The following is a 15,030-nucleotide window of genomic DNA, read 5'->3' as shown; positions in this document are numbered from 1 at the left end:
AAATATACAAACACCACAATATTCAGCCAGACTGTCAATATTCAGCCAGACTCTTGGACATAATAGGTCAGAACAGGACATGTAACAATACTTGATTGCCACTGAAGCTTTTGTATTGAATCTGTTTGGTCTGAACAAGTGGACTCAATTTGATGTTCTTTCTGCCAGTCTTCCCTTGCTTTTACCTCTCCTTGGTAAGCCTTGCCTTACTCTCTGCACTCACTCTCACTGACCTGGCAGAAGCCAATTCGATCAGCAATTGGGCTCTTACACCAAGAAGAAACTAGCATTATTCCCAGATGTTCTGTATCTAATGATTTTGAAGGAAACCCTCATTAATTTAATCATGAGTTATCCCGACTCAGGGCCTAATCTTATCCAATTTTCCAGTGCCTATTTAGCCCTGAGGTAAGGGAACAAACATTCCCTTACCTTGAGGAGGTCTCTGTGACTGCCTCCTCTCACTGCAGAATGCAGTGCATGCTCATTGGCATGGCTGCATATCAGTACTGAAAAGTTGGATAGGACTGGGCCCTTAGTGTATAAGCAGAATATAGTCACCCCTCTAAACATCTCAGAAATTATTCCATTAAAACTGAATTACACCAGCACAGAGAACCAAAGACAGATGGCTCTTAAATTATTATATAACTTATTACAGAAGAAATTCAATATGCTTATCAGTCATCCCCTATCACAGACTATAGTTATATATGTTTTACGCAAATCATAACATTAATACATAAAACATTCAATATTGTGGAATGGCTTTTTGTACAGAGATCTAAAAGGGATCAGTGTAAGCCTATACATCCTCATTCAAAGTATAACACACAGATGGTTCTTCCCTCTTGCACTCATCAACAATCTTTTTGTAAACAAAGAATGATAGTTCCAGCTAGCTGGAACCATGAGGCATTTCCTACAAAAGACAGTATCTTTGAAAGCATTCAAAAGTTAGAAACTAAGGTCAAACTGCTCTCTTCGCATGACAAAGCTGAAACACAGTTCCTGAACAGACTTGCTAATTTGTCTTCTGAATAATAGATTATGACAATATAATAAACTATTAGGAAACAGAACAGTCTTCTAATAACTGGGCAGTGAAGTCTACTAGAACATGTAATAAACTGTACAAAAGGAATTATGCAGGGCCTGCCCAGCAATGAGGTGGGTTGAAAACTTTGCTTTAGGAAGTGGACAAAGAGGCAACAAAGAAGGTGGAAGGTACCCTATACCCTTGTACCCATTTGCCATCTCCCTTGGACTGCTGCTTGCCATACAACTGGCTCCCAGCATTCCTTCCATTTTGTTGTCAGAAGTAAGCTTTCCTCACCCTCAGAAAGCTCATGTGAAGAGGATGTGACTGCCAGGTAGGTACCTTCTCCCCACTGACACCATCAATGGTGAGTATGATAGTATGAGAGAGAGTTGGTGCATACAAGTTGGGGGGAGGGGGGTAACATTTCACCATTTAACCAATTTTTGTGTGAAGTTTCACACTTAGAATAATGCAACAATATCACATTAATCAGATTTTTTTTACATTATACTAGACTGCTTGCTTGCAAAAAAGCATACACATTTAAAGTCTTGTTTATACACATATGGGGTACTTTTATAGTTCTTTCTTCAGTTTAAATGACTCACATGCAGATGGCTGTGTTAAACTACAGGTTTAATATAATAGCTACCCTTTTCCCACTCTCTCCTGTACTGAGATAAAAATGAATGACTCGCAGCTCATCAGACTACAAACTGCATGCCTTGAAATCCTAAGGTTGAATTTTCATGCACACTTACAAGTACAGTCCACGCAACTCTGTGGCACTTACTGCCCAGTAAACATAATTAAGATTGAACTATAAGTCCTGCAGTGAAGCTCTCCATTACATAAACTGAATCAATTTTCTTACCTGTGGTCATGGCCTCTTTCATTTTTATTGCACAGAAAGGCTGTAGTTGCTCCCCTTGGTTCTGCACAGGACCCAGCTCAAATGAATTGAACGATATTCGTAAGAAGGGAGCCATAGCTCACAGCACAACTGTGAACCTATACAAGAAAGAGGAAAGGGGGAAAAAAAGGCAAACTTAATGTTAAACATTGGCCTGGGTCAACACAATAAAACCACAAAGGGCCTCCATGAATACTGCTTTAAACTAGTATCAGAAATTTTTTTATACACACCCACTGATCAGGCAAACCTTTTAGGAAACCACTTAAGAAAATGTTTTTCTTTGTAGCATAGCTGTCATTGGATGCATGACAGTATTAAACTGAATGGATAGTTTCTGGTTCTACATTCTCAGATAGCCAGCTTACATAACAGATTTTCTAAACTTGTTTATGAAATTAAGCTCTGTGTATGGGAGTCTCATTCAGTTAGACCAGGAAGAATTTCAGTTCATTTGATCAAAGCCACATACACACCCCTAACACAGATATCTTTAGACTATAAAATAGCAAGACAACACTATCTTATGCCTTTAAATGGTGCAAAAGTGAAGAAGCCTCTACCTACATTTTTTTTTTAAAAGGAAGACTTGAAATTAAAGCACTGACTTACTTTTTCCACTATCGAGGTATCAACTTAAAACCTGGCCAGTAACAGGGGAGGAATTCTTCTGGTCGATATTGTTTTTCAACTTCAGTAAAAAAAGCTGTCCATAAAACATATCCTTTCAAGAACTACTAATGCATGATCGTTGTGTACAGGATACTTTTTAAAAATTTCAACATAGTTGAATAACTGTGGAGTTTCCCTCTCTCAACCCCTCCCACCTCTATAGGCCACTGAAATGCAGACATCATTCTGAGTTGGATATTGGTTGATTTATGTCTAAATTTTCATATCACAACAAAATCTGAACAATGCCACTTGGTGATAAGGCATGTAACGTATATAGTGCTCGACAATTTTGATAGTATTCAGAAGTCATTAAATATTTAGTAATATTGATTACTAGGAATATGTTGCAGATTGTTACATTGAATATTAATAAATTCACAAATGAAATAGCTTTGGACCTAGACAGATAGGCTCCTTTAAATTTGTCCCTTTGGGGAAAGTTAATATTTTAAATGTATTAAAATTTAAGTTAATATTTTTATTTTAATGAATATCATTCCTCACATTATATAAATACTACATGCAATTCCTTTATAAATACACCATACAGATATATAAATTTTATATTTTGTTTAGGAAAATTTTGTGGGTTTCTTCCCCACCAAGAATTTCTTAAAGAGGGTGCAACTTCCATATATTGAAGGAAGACTAGAATTTCCATATCTCAGTTATATCATCAGGCATACTTTCTAACCTCCATTAATTATTGGGATCACTTTTCAAGTTCTGCTTGCATTAGCGACTTGAGTTCTTCAACAGAGAGATTTGCACACCCCAAGCAATGAATCCTACACAGCAATTTTAAACACTAAAACATGTCACTGACCCCTCAAGGCTGCTAGCTGTTACAACAGCACAGCTACACTAGTGCTAAGATGGCATGTGATTCACTATCAACAGGCAATGCTTAGAAGAGATATTTTTATTAAGAGCCCTATGCCAATGTACTTAAATGCAATTTTTAGAAAAAACCATTGTGAACAGCTTAACGATCATGAAAACTTCTTCAAATCATTAAATATGCCTTCATATTTGTCTGCTTGCTCCTCTACCTCATTCCACTAGCCCCTCCTAAATTGAATAATTTACAGCGCAATCCTGAAATTGAGTTAGGCTGGCGTCCCTTGCGCTAGCATAGGAGGGCTGCGAGTCTAGGTGCGTGAAGGCACAACAGCCTGTGGAGACTGATAACAAGCCTCCGTGCTGATGGAGATACCGAGTCTTGCATTGGCCGTGTTCGGCCGACACAAGACTCTGGGTTGGGCGGGGAGGAGGTGTTCCAGAGCAGGGGAAGTGTGGGCAGTGGGCAGCCCCAGGGGTGGGTGGGTGGGGGGACTGGGGCCTAGCAGTTATGCCAGATCCCAACCCCCGTTCCAGGGGAGCTTGGAGTGGCGTCAAGCTGCTCCACTCTCGTGAAACCTCAGGAGGTGGTGCAAGTTTGAGGAGACCCATAGGGGCCAGGGTGCCTTACCTAAAGGTAATGGGAAAAGTTTCCCCTTACCTCTCTGGCTAAGTCACTTTGGGCCCCTATCCTGCACTGGATACAGCGCAAGCCTCTTGGCTTGCCTGTTCCGGCACAGGATAAGATTGCGCCCTTAGTCAATATTCCTTTTGGAATAGGCAACATAATACATTTCAAAGAACCCTACACAGAAAGAAAAATGCGTGTCCTGTTTATAATTGAGATCCAATATCAAGAATCTTTATCAACTATACAATTTATACTTTAAAAAAATCTTACTCTCTTGCATTATTTGATATAACTGTTGATTTTCTAGATCTCCCCACTTGCATCGAGCGAGCTAGAAATCCCCAATTTATTTAAATCCAGTAGTAGTGATGCTACTTAATTTAGAACAGATTTCAGTTCATACTTCTTAGTAATTAGTAGTGAAACTAAACCCGTGCAGCTATGGTTAAATGCAACCTTTTTATCACTTCCTGTTTTGTTCAGCTACAAGTTTTACTTATATAGTAGTAACATTAACCCATTTCTGCCCAGCCCACAAGTGTACACACTTAATCCCTGTTGCATATATGCAGCCTTGGGCAGAAATGGCTTATACAACAGCTGTGTGGTGATAGAATGTAGCTGAGAGTTGCCAATTCAAACTGGGGGGAAAAAGAAGGAAATAAAGTAAAATGTTTTGTAGGGCTGACACAAGGAAGATTGGACACTATACTAGGGGATACAGAAGAAGAAAAAAGGAGGGTTCATTGGTTAATTAAAAAATAGTTAAAAGTAATGGAATCAAATATTAAAAGGGTAAATAAACACCCATAATACCATTTAGGGCAGGAGGTCTGGTCTAGAAGGTTGAGCCTCCATTTGCCTGAAGATAACATCCAAAGGTCGCCAGTTCGAAGCCACCGGCACCGTGCGACCTTGAAGCAGCTGACAAGCTGAGCCGAGTTATTCCATCTGCTCTGAGCATGGGAGGATGGAGGCCAGAATGTGCGGCCAGATCAAGAAAGAAACATCTGGTTGTTGTGGTTTCTTGAAAGATAGAACCTTTCAAATTGTAAAAATCCCTACGGGGATTTAAATTGCCTGCCCATGTAAACCGCCTTGAATAAAGTCCGAGGAGAAATCTGAGGACATAGAAAGGCGGTATATAAATACCTGTATTATATTGTATTGTATTGTATTGTATTTAAACCCTCTTAATTACTGAAATATTGCACACACTGGCAAGAACTAGGCCAAACGTTACCATTCTTCATATTTAAAGATGCAGGTTTTATTCCTATTTAAGACCTATCTTCTTATTCTTCTTCTGCGTTTGTCCCATGTGGTCGTGAGGTTCGGTATTTCAGATTGAAGTCGCCATTTCTCTTGGTCATGGGCTTGGACTGGATGTAGGCAGGTGATATTCATGTCACCGTACAGCCAGTGCTACTTTGGTTGGCCCTTCAGTCATTCGCTGGTGACCTCCAACTGAAGGCCCTTTTGTGCTAGCTTATCGCTGTTGGCACACAGAACATGACTGTACATTGAAGGAGGGCTTCTCTCAACTTGTTGGCAATGGGAGCGATGCCGTACTGTTGCCGGATGTCGTCACTGTGGACATGGTCAAAACGAGTGATACCATTGATCCAACACAGCATCTTTGTGTCCATGATGCCTAGGTGACTTTCAGTTTCTTTTGTCGTCAGCCAGCATTCTGCTCTGCTCAGATGACCATCCAGTAGATCTTTGACTTGAGATGGTCGCTGATCTTCTTGTCACAAAGGACACTAGTTATCCTGTGCCACTTGACTAAGTTGCGTTTACTAGCGCAGTGGTCTCGTGACTCAGGGTGTCATTGGCAGCGATTGTTGAGCCAAGGTATCAGAATGTCTCAGCACAAGGCAGGTTGATGCTGTTTACACAGATTGTCCCGAGCTCATTGGGGTTTGTCATCATCTACTCCACCTTCTTGACGTCGAGGTGGAGGCTAAACAATGTGAGATGGTCACTCAAAACTTGTGCTTGCTGCTCAAGGTCTTGCCTGGTTGTGGGATGCGAGAAGAACGTCATCTGCATAGAGACGTGTCCGTGATGCCACAGATCACAGGTGATGACATCTATCATCATGATAACAGCAGCGGAGAGAGCACTGAACCTTGGTGGATGCCAACGGTAATGTGGAAGTCTTTCAGTGTTCCAGCGACAGCCTGCATACAACTCTTCGGATCCTTGTACAAGAGGTTCGGCCATCAAACAAGATCTTCTGGCACTTCTTGGCTACACAGTGTATACCAGATGAAGTCATGTGGCATGCGATCAAACATCTTTTCAAGGTCGATGAAGGCAATGTGCTTTTTTTGCTATTGCAAAAACCTCCTGATTGCAAAAGCTCCTGATTTTAGAAATGGGCCATGTCAGAATGCCAGATGCAAGGGAGGGCACCAGGATGCAGGTCTCTTGTTATCTGGTGTGCTCCCTAGGGCATTTGGTGGGACTGCTGTGAGATACAGGAAGCTGGACTAGATGGGCCTATGGCCTGATCCATTGGGGCTGTTCTTATGTTCTTATGCTTTTCTTGGTGCTTTTTGAGCAGGAGATGGGAAGCGTGCACTGCGTCTGTTGTGCTGCAACCACTAACAAATCTTGCTTGGTTCGTCAAGAGCTGAATGACGTCGTGGATACAGCGGTCGACGATCCTATTGAAGATTTTCATTATGTGAGGGAGGAGGTGGATCAGCCAGTAATTTGCTCAGTCAGCAGGGCTGCCTTTGCTCTTTGGGATGGTTGTGCTGTGTTGCCAGTCGGCAGGGGTCTTCTGCTTGGCAGTGATCTGGTTGAAGAAGCACGTGAGCCAATCGACCAGGTTCCAGCAACACGATTTCCAGAGCTCGGCGGCAATGTCATCAGGACCCATCGCCTTGACCGGCTTCATTTGTTTCAGTGCCTCTGTGACTTCTTCAGGTACAAGTGGCTGAACAGGTCCATGAGTGGCGATTGTTTGAGAAAGTGGTGGGTGCGGGAATTCTTCTGTGGGGATCTACTGGAAGTGCGTACGCCACCATTCGTTGCCTCTGATTGCTAATCAGTTGCCCTCTCTTGTTTTTTATGCCTCAAAACTTTGATATCCTTGGTTTGGCAGTGCCGTATCTTGGCAAGCCAGTAGATGTCGTGCTCACCCTAACGCAGGCGTGCTCAAAACGTCGATCGCGATCGACCGGTAGCTCGCGAAGCAAAATCCGGTCGATCGCGCTCCGAGCCTCCCATCCGCCATGTTGAAAGGGGCGGGAAAGAGCCCAGGAGCTTCCCGATTGGCCTGCCATCGCATCTGGGACACTCGCGGCGCCGGGCCAATCGGGAAGCTCCGGGGCTCTTTCCCACCCCTTTCAACATGGCGGGCCAATGAAATTCAATGAAGGGCGGGAAAGAGCCCCGGAGCGCCCCCCAGCCCCGCGCTGCCGCCGTAGCTCCCCCTGCCTGGCTCCCTCCCGCCCCACTGACGCGGCCGCTGATGCGGGCTTGGTGGGCGAGGCAGGAGGAGAGCTAGCTAGCTAGCTGGCTGGCTGGGGGGCGGAGGAGCGAGCGGCGGAGCCAAGCCGCAGTGGCAGCCGGGCGGGGGGGAGGGACGGACGGACAGGCGGCCGCGGAGGAGGGAGGGGAGGACAAGGGGCTGCCTGCTCGCCTGGGCGATGGAGCCCCGGCCCTCCCCGCAGCTCCCCCGGAGATAGCCTTCAGCTGAGGAACCTCCGTCCCGCTCGCCCCCCCAGGATGCGGGCATCACTCTGCGAGGGAGGTGGAGGAGGAGACTCCCGCGCAGCAGCACCCCGTGAGCCCAGTAGGGGGCCCCCCCGCTTTACAACAATAATTATAAAAGAGTTCTCTCCGTCATGACACAATCTCAATTACCATCAGGGCAAGAGGAGAAGCAACACAGAAGTTTGCTTGGCCTCAACATTACCAAACCATGGAAAAACACGGCTGCCTGCAACGTCACTCTCTCCAAACTCTTGCCTATCTGGTCAAAGCAGTGAGAGGTCAGAATTCATCTGTCTCCAAGATCACCTCACCTCTAAGTCAGTTGTGCAAAAACACTGATTTCTGATAAAGTACCAAGTGAACAGAGACACCTTCATGCAGCAGTTTTCTGATGCGTGATTCAATAGCATCTATACTGGAGGCAGTGCTACTGCTGAGGCCGGTAAGCCGGGCGGGGGGCATCGGGCCCCCTCCTCCCCTCGCCGCCGCCTCCGTCCCCCTCCCGCCCAGCATCCGCGGGCGGCCTCGCTCCCTTCCCAGCCCCCAGCTGCATCTCGCTCTCCTTGGGCGCCGGGCGCTGCAAGGCTGCGGCCGGCGGGAGGACGAGCGCCGCCTGGCCGCTACTCCTTACCTGGGAGTAGCCCCGTTGACTCGGATGGGGCTTGCTTCTCAGTAGATCTGCCTCTGAGGCTGTGGTCCTCTCCTCACTTACCCGGGAGTAAGCCCCATTGACTAGCATGGGACTTACTTCTGAGGAGACACCATAGGGTTGGGCTCTGAGGTTGCAATTCTGTCCACATTTACACAGGAGTAAGCCCCACTGACTCTAATGGAACTTACTTCTGAGCAGACATGCATAAGGTTGACCCCAACACGTCTAATTCTGTTATGGCAAATGCTCTTATTGTAAAAAAAAACTCTGGTAGATCTCCAGGCCTTGCTGAGTTTCCAAGTAGCTCTCGAGCCAAAAAAGTCTGAGCACCCCTGCCCTAACGTATGTTAAGTTTCTTTTGTTTACTTTGCAGAAGCAAGGAAGTTGAGTGATTTTCTTATCCAGGGCATCCATATTTGAGGGGACCCATCAGCAAAGGCCACCTGTGGATCCCCAATCCCACCTACATTTGCTATTTTATAGTTCCTGGCTCTTTTTAAGGCTGGCTTGAATCTGTTTTTCTTTTTTTTCTTTTTTTAAGAACTTGTTTATTATTTTAATTACAGTGTTGAACTCAAGACAACACTTAACACAAAATTTTAAAAGACTTCCACTTATCTCTACTACAGACTTACAAACATACATAATATCTTTTATAATATTTGATGCAATAAAGATTAAACTTAATATTAGATCTCATTTATATCTAACTCTTCTATTCAATCTCCAAACCCACAGGTATATAATTCATTACAATCTAAGCTCTGCAGGAAAATCACAAATGGCTTCAAATCACGTATGTCAACTTCTTGTAGACATTGTCATAGTGTGCGGCTTTCGCGGATGCAACAGCTTTCTTTGCTTCACGATGAGCTTCCCGGTACTTCTGCCAGTTGGCAGGCATCTTGCTGTTGAGGAAGACATGGTAGAGCCGCTTTTTTTCTTGCACCTTTGCACTGACGTCATTGGTCCAGAGCCGGGTGTCTCAGTCAATTTGGCGTCTGCCAGGCTTTGTCACACTAAGTGTTACGCGTGCGGACTTGCTAATGGCGTGTCACATTTTGCCTCGTTTCTTCAACGGTCATGGCTGACAGCTGAATGCGTACGACGAGTTCGGTCTCCTCCTGTATACACCAACACTTGATGTATGTGATTCTGCTGCGCTCCTGACGTTGCTGTTTTGGCGGCTTGATGTGTAACTTAGCAATGAGTGGGGGATGTTGAGTTGCGACTGTTTCGAACAGGATTGCTTTGGTGTCAAGGACCGTCTTCAGATCGTGGGGACGTATGAGGATGAAGTCTTATCTGCGATGGCATGCTGCTGCTGCAGTAGGTCGCATGGTGTGAAGGCCTTTTCTGGAACCAGCTGCTGGCGATGACGAGGTTCTGGGCATTGGCAAAGTCGAGGACTCTTTCGCCATCACTGCTACGGTTGCCAAATCTGTGGCTGCCATGGCTACTATAGCCATCTGCTGTTTCGCCAACATAGCTGTTATGGTCACCAGCAATAACGATGTAGTCCGCTGCAGGAACCTCTTTGACTTTCTCGTCAAGCAGCTGCCAGAAGGCATCCTTTGCACTGTCGGTGCAGCCAGTCTGCAGTGGAGAAGTAGTGAACATACTGCTTTGCCACAACAAGTACGATCTTCATGAGGCGATCATCGTGATGTCCAACCTCTGTGACTGTGTCACGAAGTCGCCTTGAAACAACAGTGCCAATGCTGTTGTGAGGCTTTGGGCTGCTGTGATAAATGACCTTGTAGCCATCACCAATAGGCTGCAACGTCAAGCCACTCCAGCGGCTTTAGATCTATATTAATATTCATTTCCTACAGGCCAGTTCCTACTTCCTTCTGACCTTTCCTACAAGTCAGTTCCTACTTGATAAGTTAATGGGAACTTAACAGAAAGATTAGTGTGAATCTACTAGATCTACCTTAGCCAGAAGAAGTTAATAGTGAGTAATGAAATTGCCAGCAGATGGAATAGCATCCAGTCAACATTGTGACTCACCAATAATGGTACAAAAAAAGGTTGCACTGTACTTGTCCAAACTTTTCTGATCCAAAGTAATGCCAGGCCTTCAACTGAATGTACATGTTTTATGTACTTTTTTGTTTAATTTCATGAGGATGAAATAACCAGAGTCCTTTGTTTCATCCAATGCAACAGCAGAGTACAAAAACTGTTCGTGCCACAAAGTGCTTCAAGCACAGCAATCAATTGTTAAAAACAATTTTATCCTAACCTGCTGTGGAGTAGCACTATGCTGTCTGAAATTCTTTCCACTTGCAGAAAGAGAAAGTTGCACTTATGCAAGGACCTCTTCTATTAACGGAAGGATTCTGAGTAACTGGAAGAAACTTCTGATGACAGAACATCGCACTGCCGAAGATGTTATGAAAAGGAGCTCTGATGCAGCTTAACTAAGATGTTCACTTCACTTCTATATGTATGCCTGCCCCACCTCTTTATGTTATGCAAACAACAGAGAAACTCACAATAGTATGTGGGTACTAGAAACGACACAAACCTGAGCAACAGGCTCTTAACTATTGTTGCTGCTACTGAAGAATACAGCAGTGGGAGTTCTTGGCAAAGAGGCCTGTTGAAGTGTTCCAACAATACAACAGAGGGATGAGAAAGGAAGACCAATCTTTTCCCCCATCACAAAATCAGAAACCCAGAGTTGTGCAAACAAATGCAGACATGTTCAGTGGGGTTTTCCCATCTGCCTGCTTCTCACTTCAGTCTCCTGCACCCCTGAAAAGTCTCTCCAGAAGGTTAGTGAAACTTCTGAACTTCGTGACATAGGGCAAAATTCCCCCTGAAGTTTTTCAGAAATTTCCGGGCCTTAAATGTAGTTCAGTTTCTTGACTAAATCTGCACAATGGGCTTTTATTTAAACACAAGCTTATGTTGATATACGCAGCGCTAATCATATAATAAAATTCCAAGACAACCTATTTCCCCCAAATGTAACAGAATGTTTTCTTAAACATTTGTATGTTTTCAAATAATATTTTGTTCTGTAATGTCTCAAAATCGAATGTGAGAAGCATGAAATATTTTTAGAGAACTTGTGAGTTGTTTCTTTTATGTCTCTTAATATATTTTATTATCAAACACCCAAATCAAGTTTCTATTTCCCTGTGTCTCACAACAGCAACACATTCAAACTTCAAAGGAACAAGATTATAAAAAATATTTTCTCACGCTGCACTTCTAAGCAACAAGAATTTGACCCTTGTCAGGTAACTCTCATGTGTTTGTTTGGGCAAAATGTTTACTTTAAACCTAGTCTAATCGTTCATATAACTCTGGCTTCAACTGCATGAAATAAACTTCTTTATTACAAGAGAAACCTAGGAAAAAATAAAATTATAACATATCTGTGATGTGGGGTGTGGGGGTTGAAAGTGAGGCAGTAACACACTGCCAGTGTTCTTCAAAAAGTGCTGCCACTGCTGCTAAAGTTGTGAGTGCGCAAACATTCACAACCCATGTGTTCTGAATGGCTGAAGCATGAGGGTTGCAACTGTTTGCATGACCACAGTTACAGCAGTGGCACTTTTCAGAGAACTCCAGTGGGGTATTGCCTCACCTTCCACCCCTACACCGCTTGTCCCTGACATATACAGTACACTGAATACTATATTCAATCCTATCTGTAGGTGTCAGCTATTCCATTCCACCAATACATAGTGTATTGTGTCTATTGGTGGAATGGAACAGCTGACACCTACAGATCAGGATGTGGTATTATCTCTTTCAGGACATATATTCAAATACACAACAATTCCTCAACAACTTAGTTAAAATGTTGTACAGATTTTATAATGCTCAAATTCTTCTATAGAGAAATGAACCATTTTTCATTATTACAGTCACACTTATTCCATATTGTTCATTCATTATTGTGTCTCTCAAAGGCTTATGCAACACTGTAACTTTGAGCTAGATCTACCAGTGATATAACCTGTACTTTGCTACAGCCTCTTGTTTCCTCTGTTCCAAATACCTATGGACTAATATAGGAGACCAATGAGCAGAAATGATGGGTGGTCACACCACAATACAGCAAACAACAAAGGAGATTCTCTCAAAAGTGCCAGAAAATTAACGATGCTTAAGCCAGAATAAAGTTGGTGTTCACTTTGGGGAAAGAACATGGATGAAATTTGAAATATGGCTATACTGTTAATTGGAAATGGTCAAAACAACAAAGTGACAAAAATCAAGAGGAAGGAAGCCAAGGTGTCCATGTATAAGTGAGGAGGTAAGTTCTCCCCTGAGAATAGTGAATTTATTAAAGTGTTGGTTTAAAAGATGTGCCACATCTTGAAACTTGCTCCTTTATTATTGCAAACCAAGTCATGTCACTTCTCCATACCTTGGCTTAAGTTCCTGGTCTCTCTCTCTGCCTGTTCTAGACCCTTCAATTCATCAAAGACCTGTTTTCCCCAGGGAAACACTCCCCACACATTGCTCCTGTGTCACTGCCTTGCATCTCCCTCCCTCTTTCCAGAAACAGTGCTTGACAACCTAGTGCCATTTTAAAGGCAACATAACCACCTGAATCATTGATGCCTAATTAATTGATTGTATTCTCATTCTTTATTTTCCCTCCCTTCAGTTGTAAGTTTATCCACCTAATTAAAAAATACTGTTCATACATCTATATCTATCATCTTTTGCAAATGCTAAGGTCTTTTGAAGCGCACCATGAGCCAATGGTCAAGTTCTCAAGAATGCATGCATTTTGTTACTCATGTACGTGGGCTTCCACATGTCACTAAGCTAGTTTGGTAACAGACAGTAGCTGCAGCATGTTACACTTAAGCTAGTGCAATATCTGATCCCAGGAAAGGCATTCTAGGCCATCAGTCCCATAATAGTTTAAACTCTCTGCTTCTGCTCATGCATGGAGCAAATAACTAGTCTACTGATAACTGTTTCACCAGATATTGGAAATAGAATTGATTCATTTTAAAAGCAGCATATCACTGTTACAAAACACTTGAGAGTGAACATTGGTCAAAACTAGCAAATCAAAATACCCAAAGAACTGCTCTTTAGAACTCTGTGAAAATGAAAATACAATTCATTTTACTACCCACATTAAAAAGCATAGCATCACAGAGACTGAAATTTCACAGGCAAATTTCATATTTCAGGCGTATTGTCATAGGGACACAAGGAAAACACTTTCACTTTGCAAAAAGAACAAAGAACATACTTATTCTTAGGATGCTATAGCACTAACAGCTTGCACCAGAAGGCCTGTGCTGTATCCAGAGCAAGATTGGGGCCAGAAGTGGCTCAAACAGAGAAAAGGGGAAACACCTTCCCCTTACCCCTGGGTAAGCCACCATGGCCCCAATGGGTCTCCTCAGACATGTGCCACCTCCTGAGGTGCCACAAGTCAGAGGAGAACAGAGTGGCTTCAAGCTGCTACACGCTGCTTGCAGGGTTGGGATCCGGCATAACAGCTGGGTCCCAGCCCCGCCTCCTGCTTCCCGCCCGCCCACGGGACTGCCCTTCACCCGTTCGCCTCCCACCCAGAACACCTCCCTCCCATCTGCCCCCCCAGACCCCTGTGTCGGCTGAGCTTAGCCAATGCAACCCTCCCACCCCAAGTCAGTGTGGAGGCTGGATGCAGTCCCTGTGGGCCAGCACAATTCCCTGCGCTGACCCAGCTGACGAGGCACAAAAATGCTTTACGGCACTTTTGTGACCCTCCTGGGCCAGTGCAAGGGACTTGCACTGGCCTAGGGTGCAGTCAGGACTGCATCCTTAGTCAAACAACAGAAGCTGTACTCATGTTGTACGTAATTACTGCTGTGGTGAACCATACAGCCCTAACCACTAAGGATTTTGAGGTTTGGTTTTCTGGTCAATATATCTAATTATTCCACTTCAAAAGGTGATGGTAGAATAGTTAAGGTTATAATATTTCTTGTAATAGTACTACAAATCATAGAATTCACGTAGCTGCCAGTTGTCCTCAGACTGGACATGGTGAAAATGAGCTTCTGAAGCATTCTTGTGCTAACATCCCACTGAAGATGATCAACATTATAGCAACACTTAGTGGCAAAATGAGCTCCTTGCAATTTGGACATTATATTTTTAAAAGAATGTAAATTCAACATAAACTTCAGAAATAAAGAAGCACCTAAACAGAAGCTATCAATCTAATTTTTTTTTTTTTTAAAGAGCAAACTGGCAGAATGGTGGAACGCAAGAGTGTATACAAAAAACCAAGGAGCTCTTATGAACTCTTCTTTTTCTTCCATTTACAGTGTTGGTATCATTTTTTAAATATAATGTATTTCAGATTTTGTTTACTTAAGAATGATTACCTGAAAGCACAGGTCAAATGAAATATATTTTATTGCTTTGCAATTTGCTCTGAATAGCATATATTTTCTTTCCAGAAGCAGATCAATTTATTTTGGCCATAGATTTCAATTCCTGAAATGTGAAAAAAAATGTTTTTATGAACTGACCTTTCCCACTCCCACCCTTGTACATGTGCCAGC

The 15,030-nt window shown here is 43.4% G+C and overlaps 1 protein-coding gene and 1 pseudogene across 1 annotated transcript in view; both read right to left on the bottom strand.

Annotated features, from left to right (window-relative positions):
* The window catches only part of PRKCD (protein kinase C delta), a 96,462-nt gene that overhangs the window by 34,958 nt on the left and 46,474 nt on the right, over positions 1-15,030 (bottom strand). Inside the window, exon 2 of the mRNA XM_066613518.1 lies at positions 1,917-2,053. Within this exon, the coding sequence (XP_066469615.1) occupies positions 1,917-2,031 (115 nt within the window). The 5' untranslated portion in view covers positions 2,032-2,053. The remainder of the gene's footprint in view (positions 1-1,916; positions 2,054-15,030) is intronic.
* LOC136638935 (uncharacterized) lies at positions 9,273-10,584 on the bottom strand (annotated as a pseudogene).

Source organism: Tiliqua scincoides, chromosome 2 (assembly GCF_035046505.1).
Source record: "Tiliqua scincoides isolate rTilSci1 chromosome 2, rTilSci1.hap2, whole genome shotgun sequence".
Classification (NCBI taxonomy): Eukaryota; Metazoa; Chordata; class Lepidosauria; order Squamata; family Scincidae; genus Tiliqua; species Tiliqua scincoides.
This window is presented reverse-complemented; position numbering and strand designations above follow the sequence as displayed.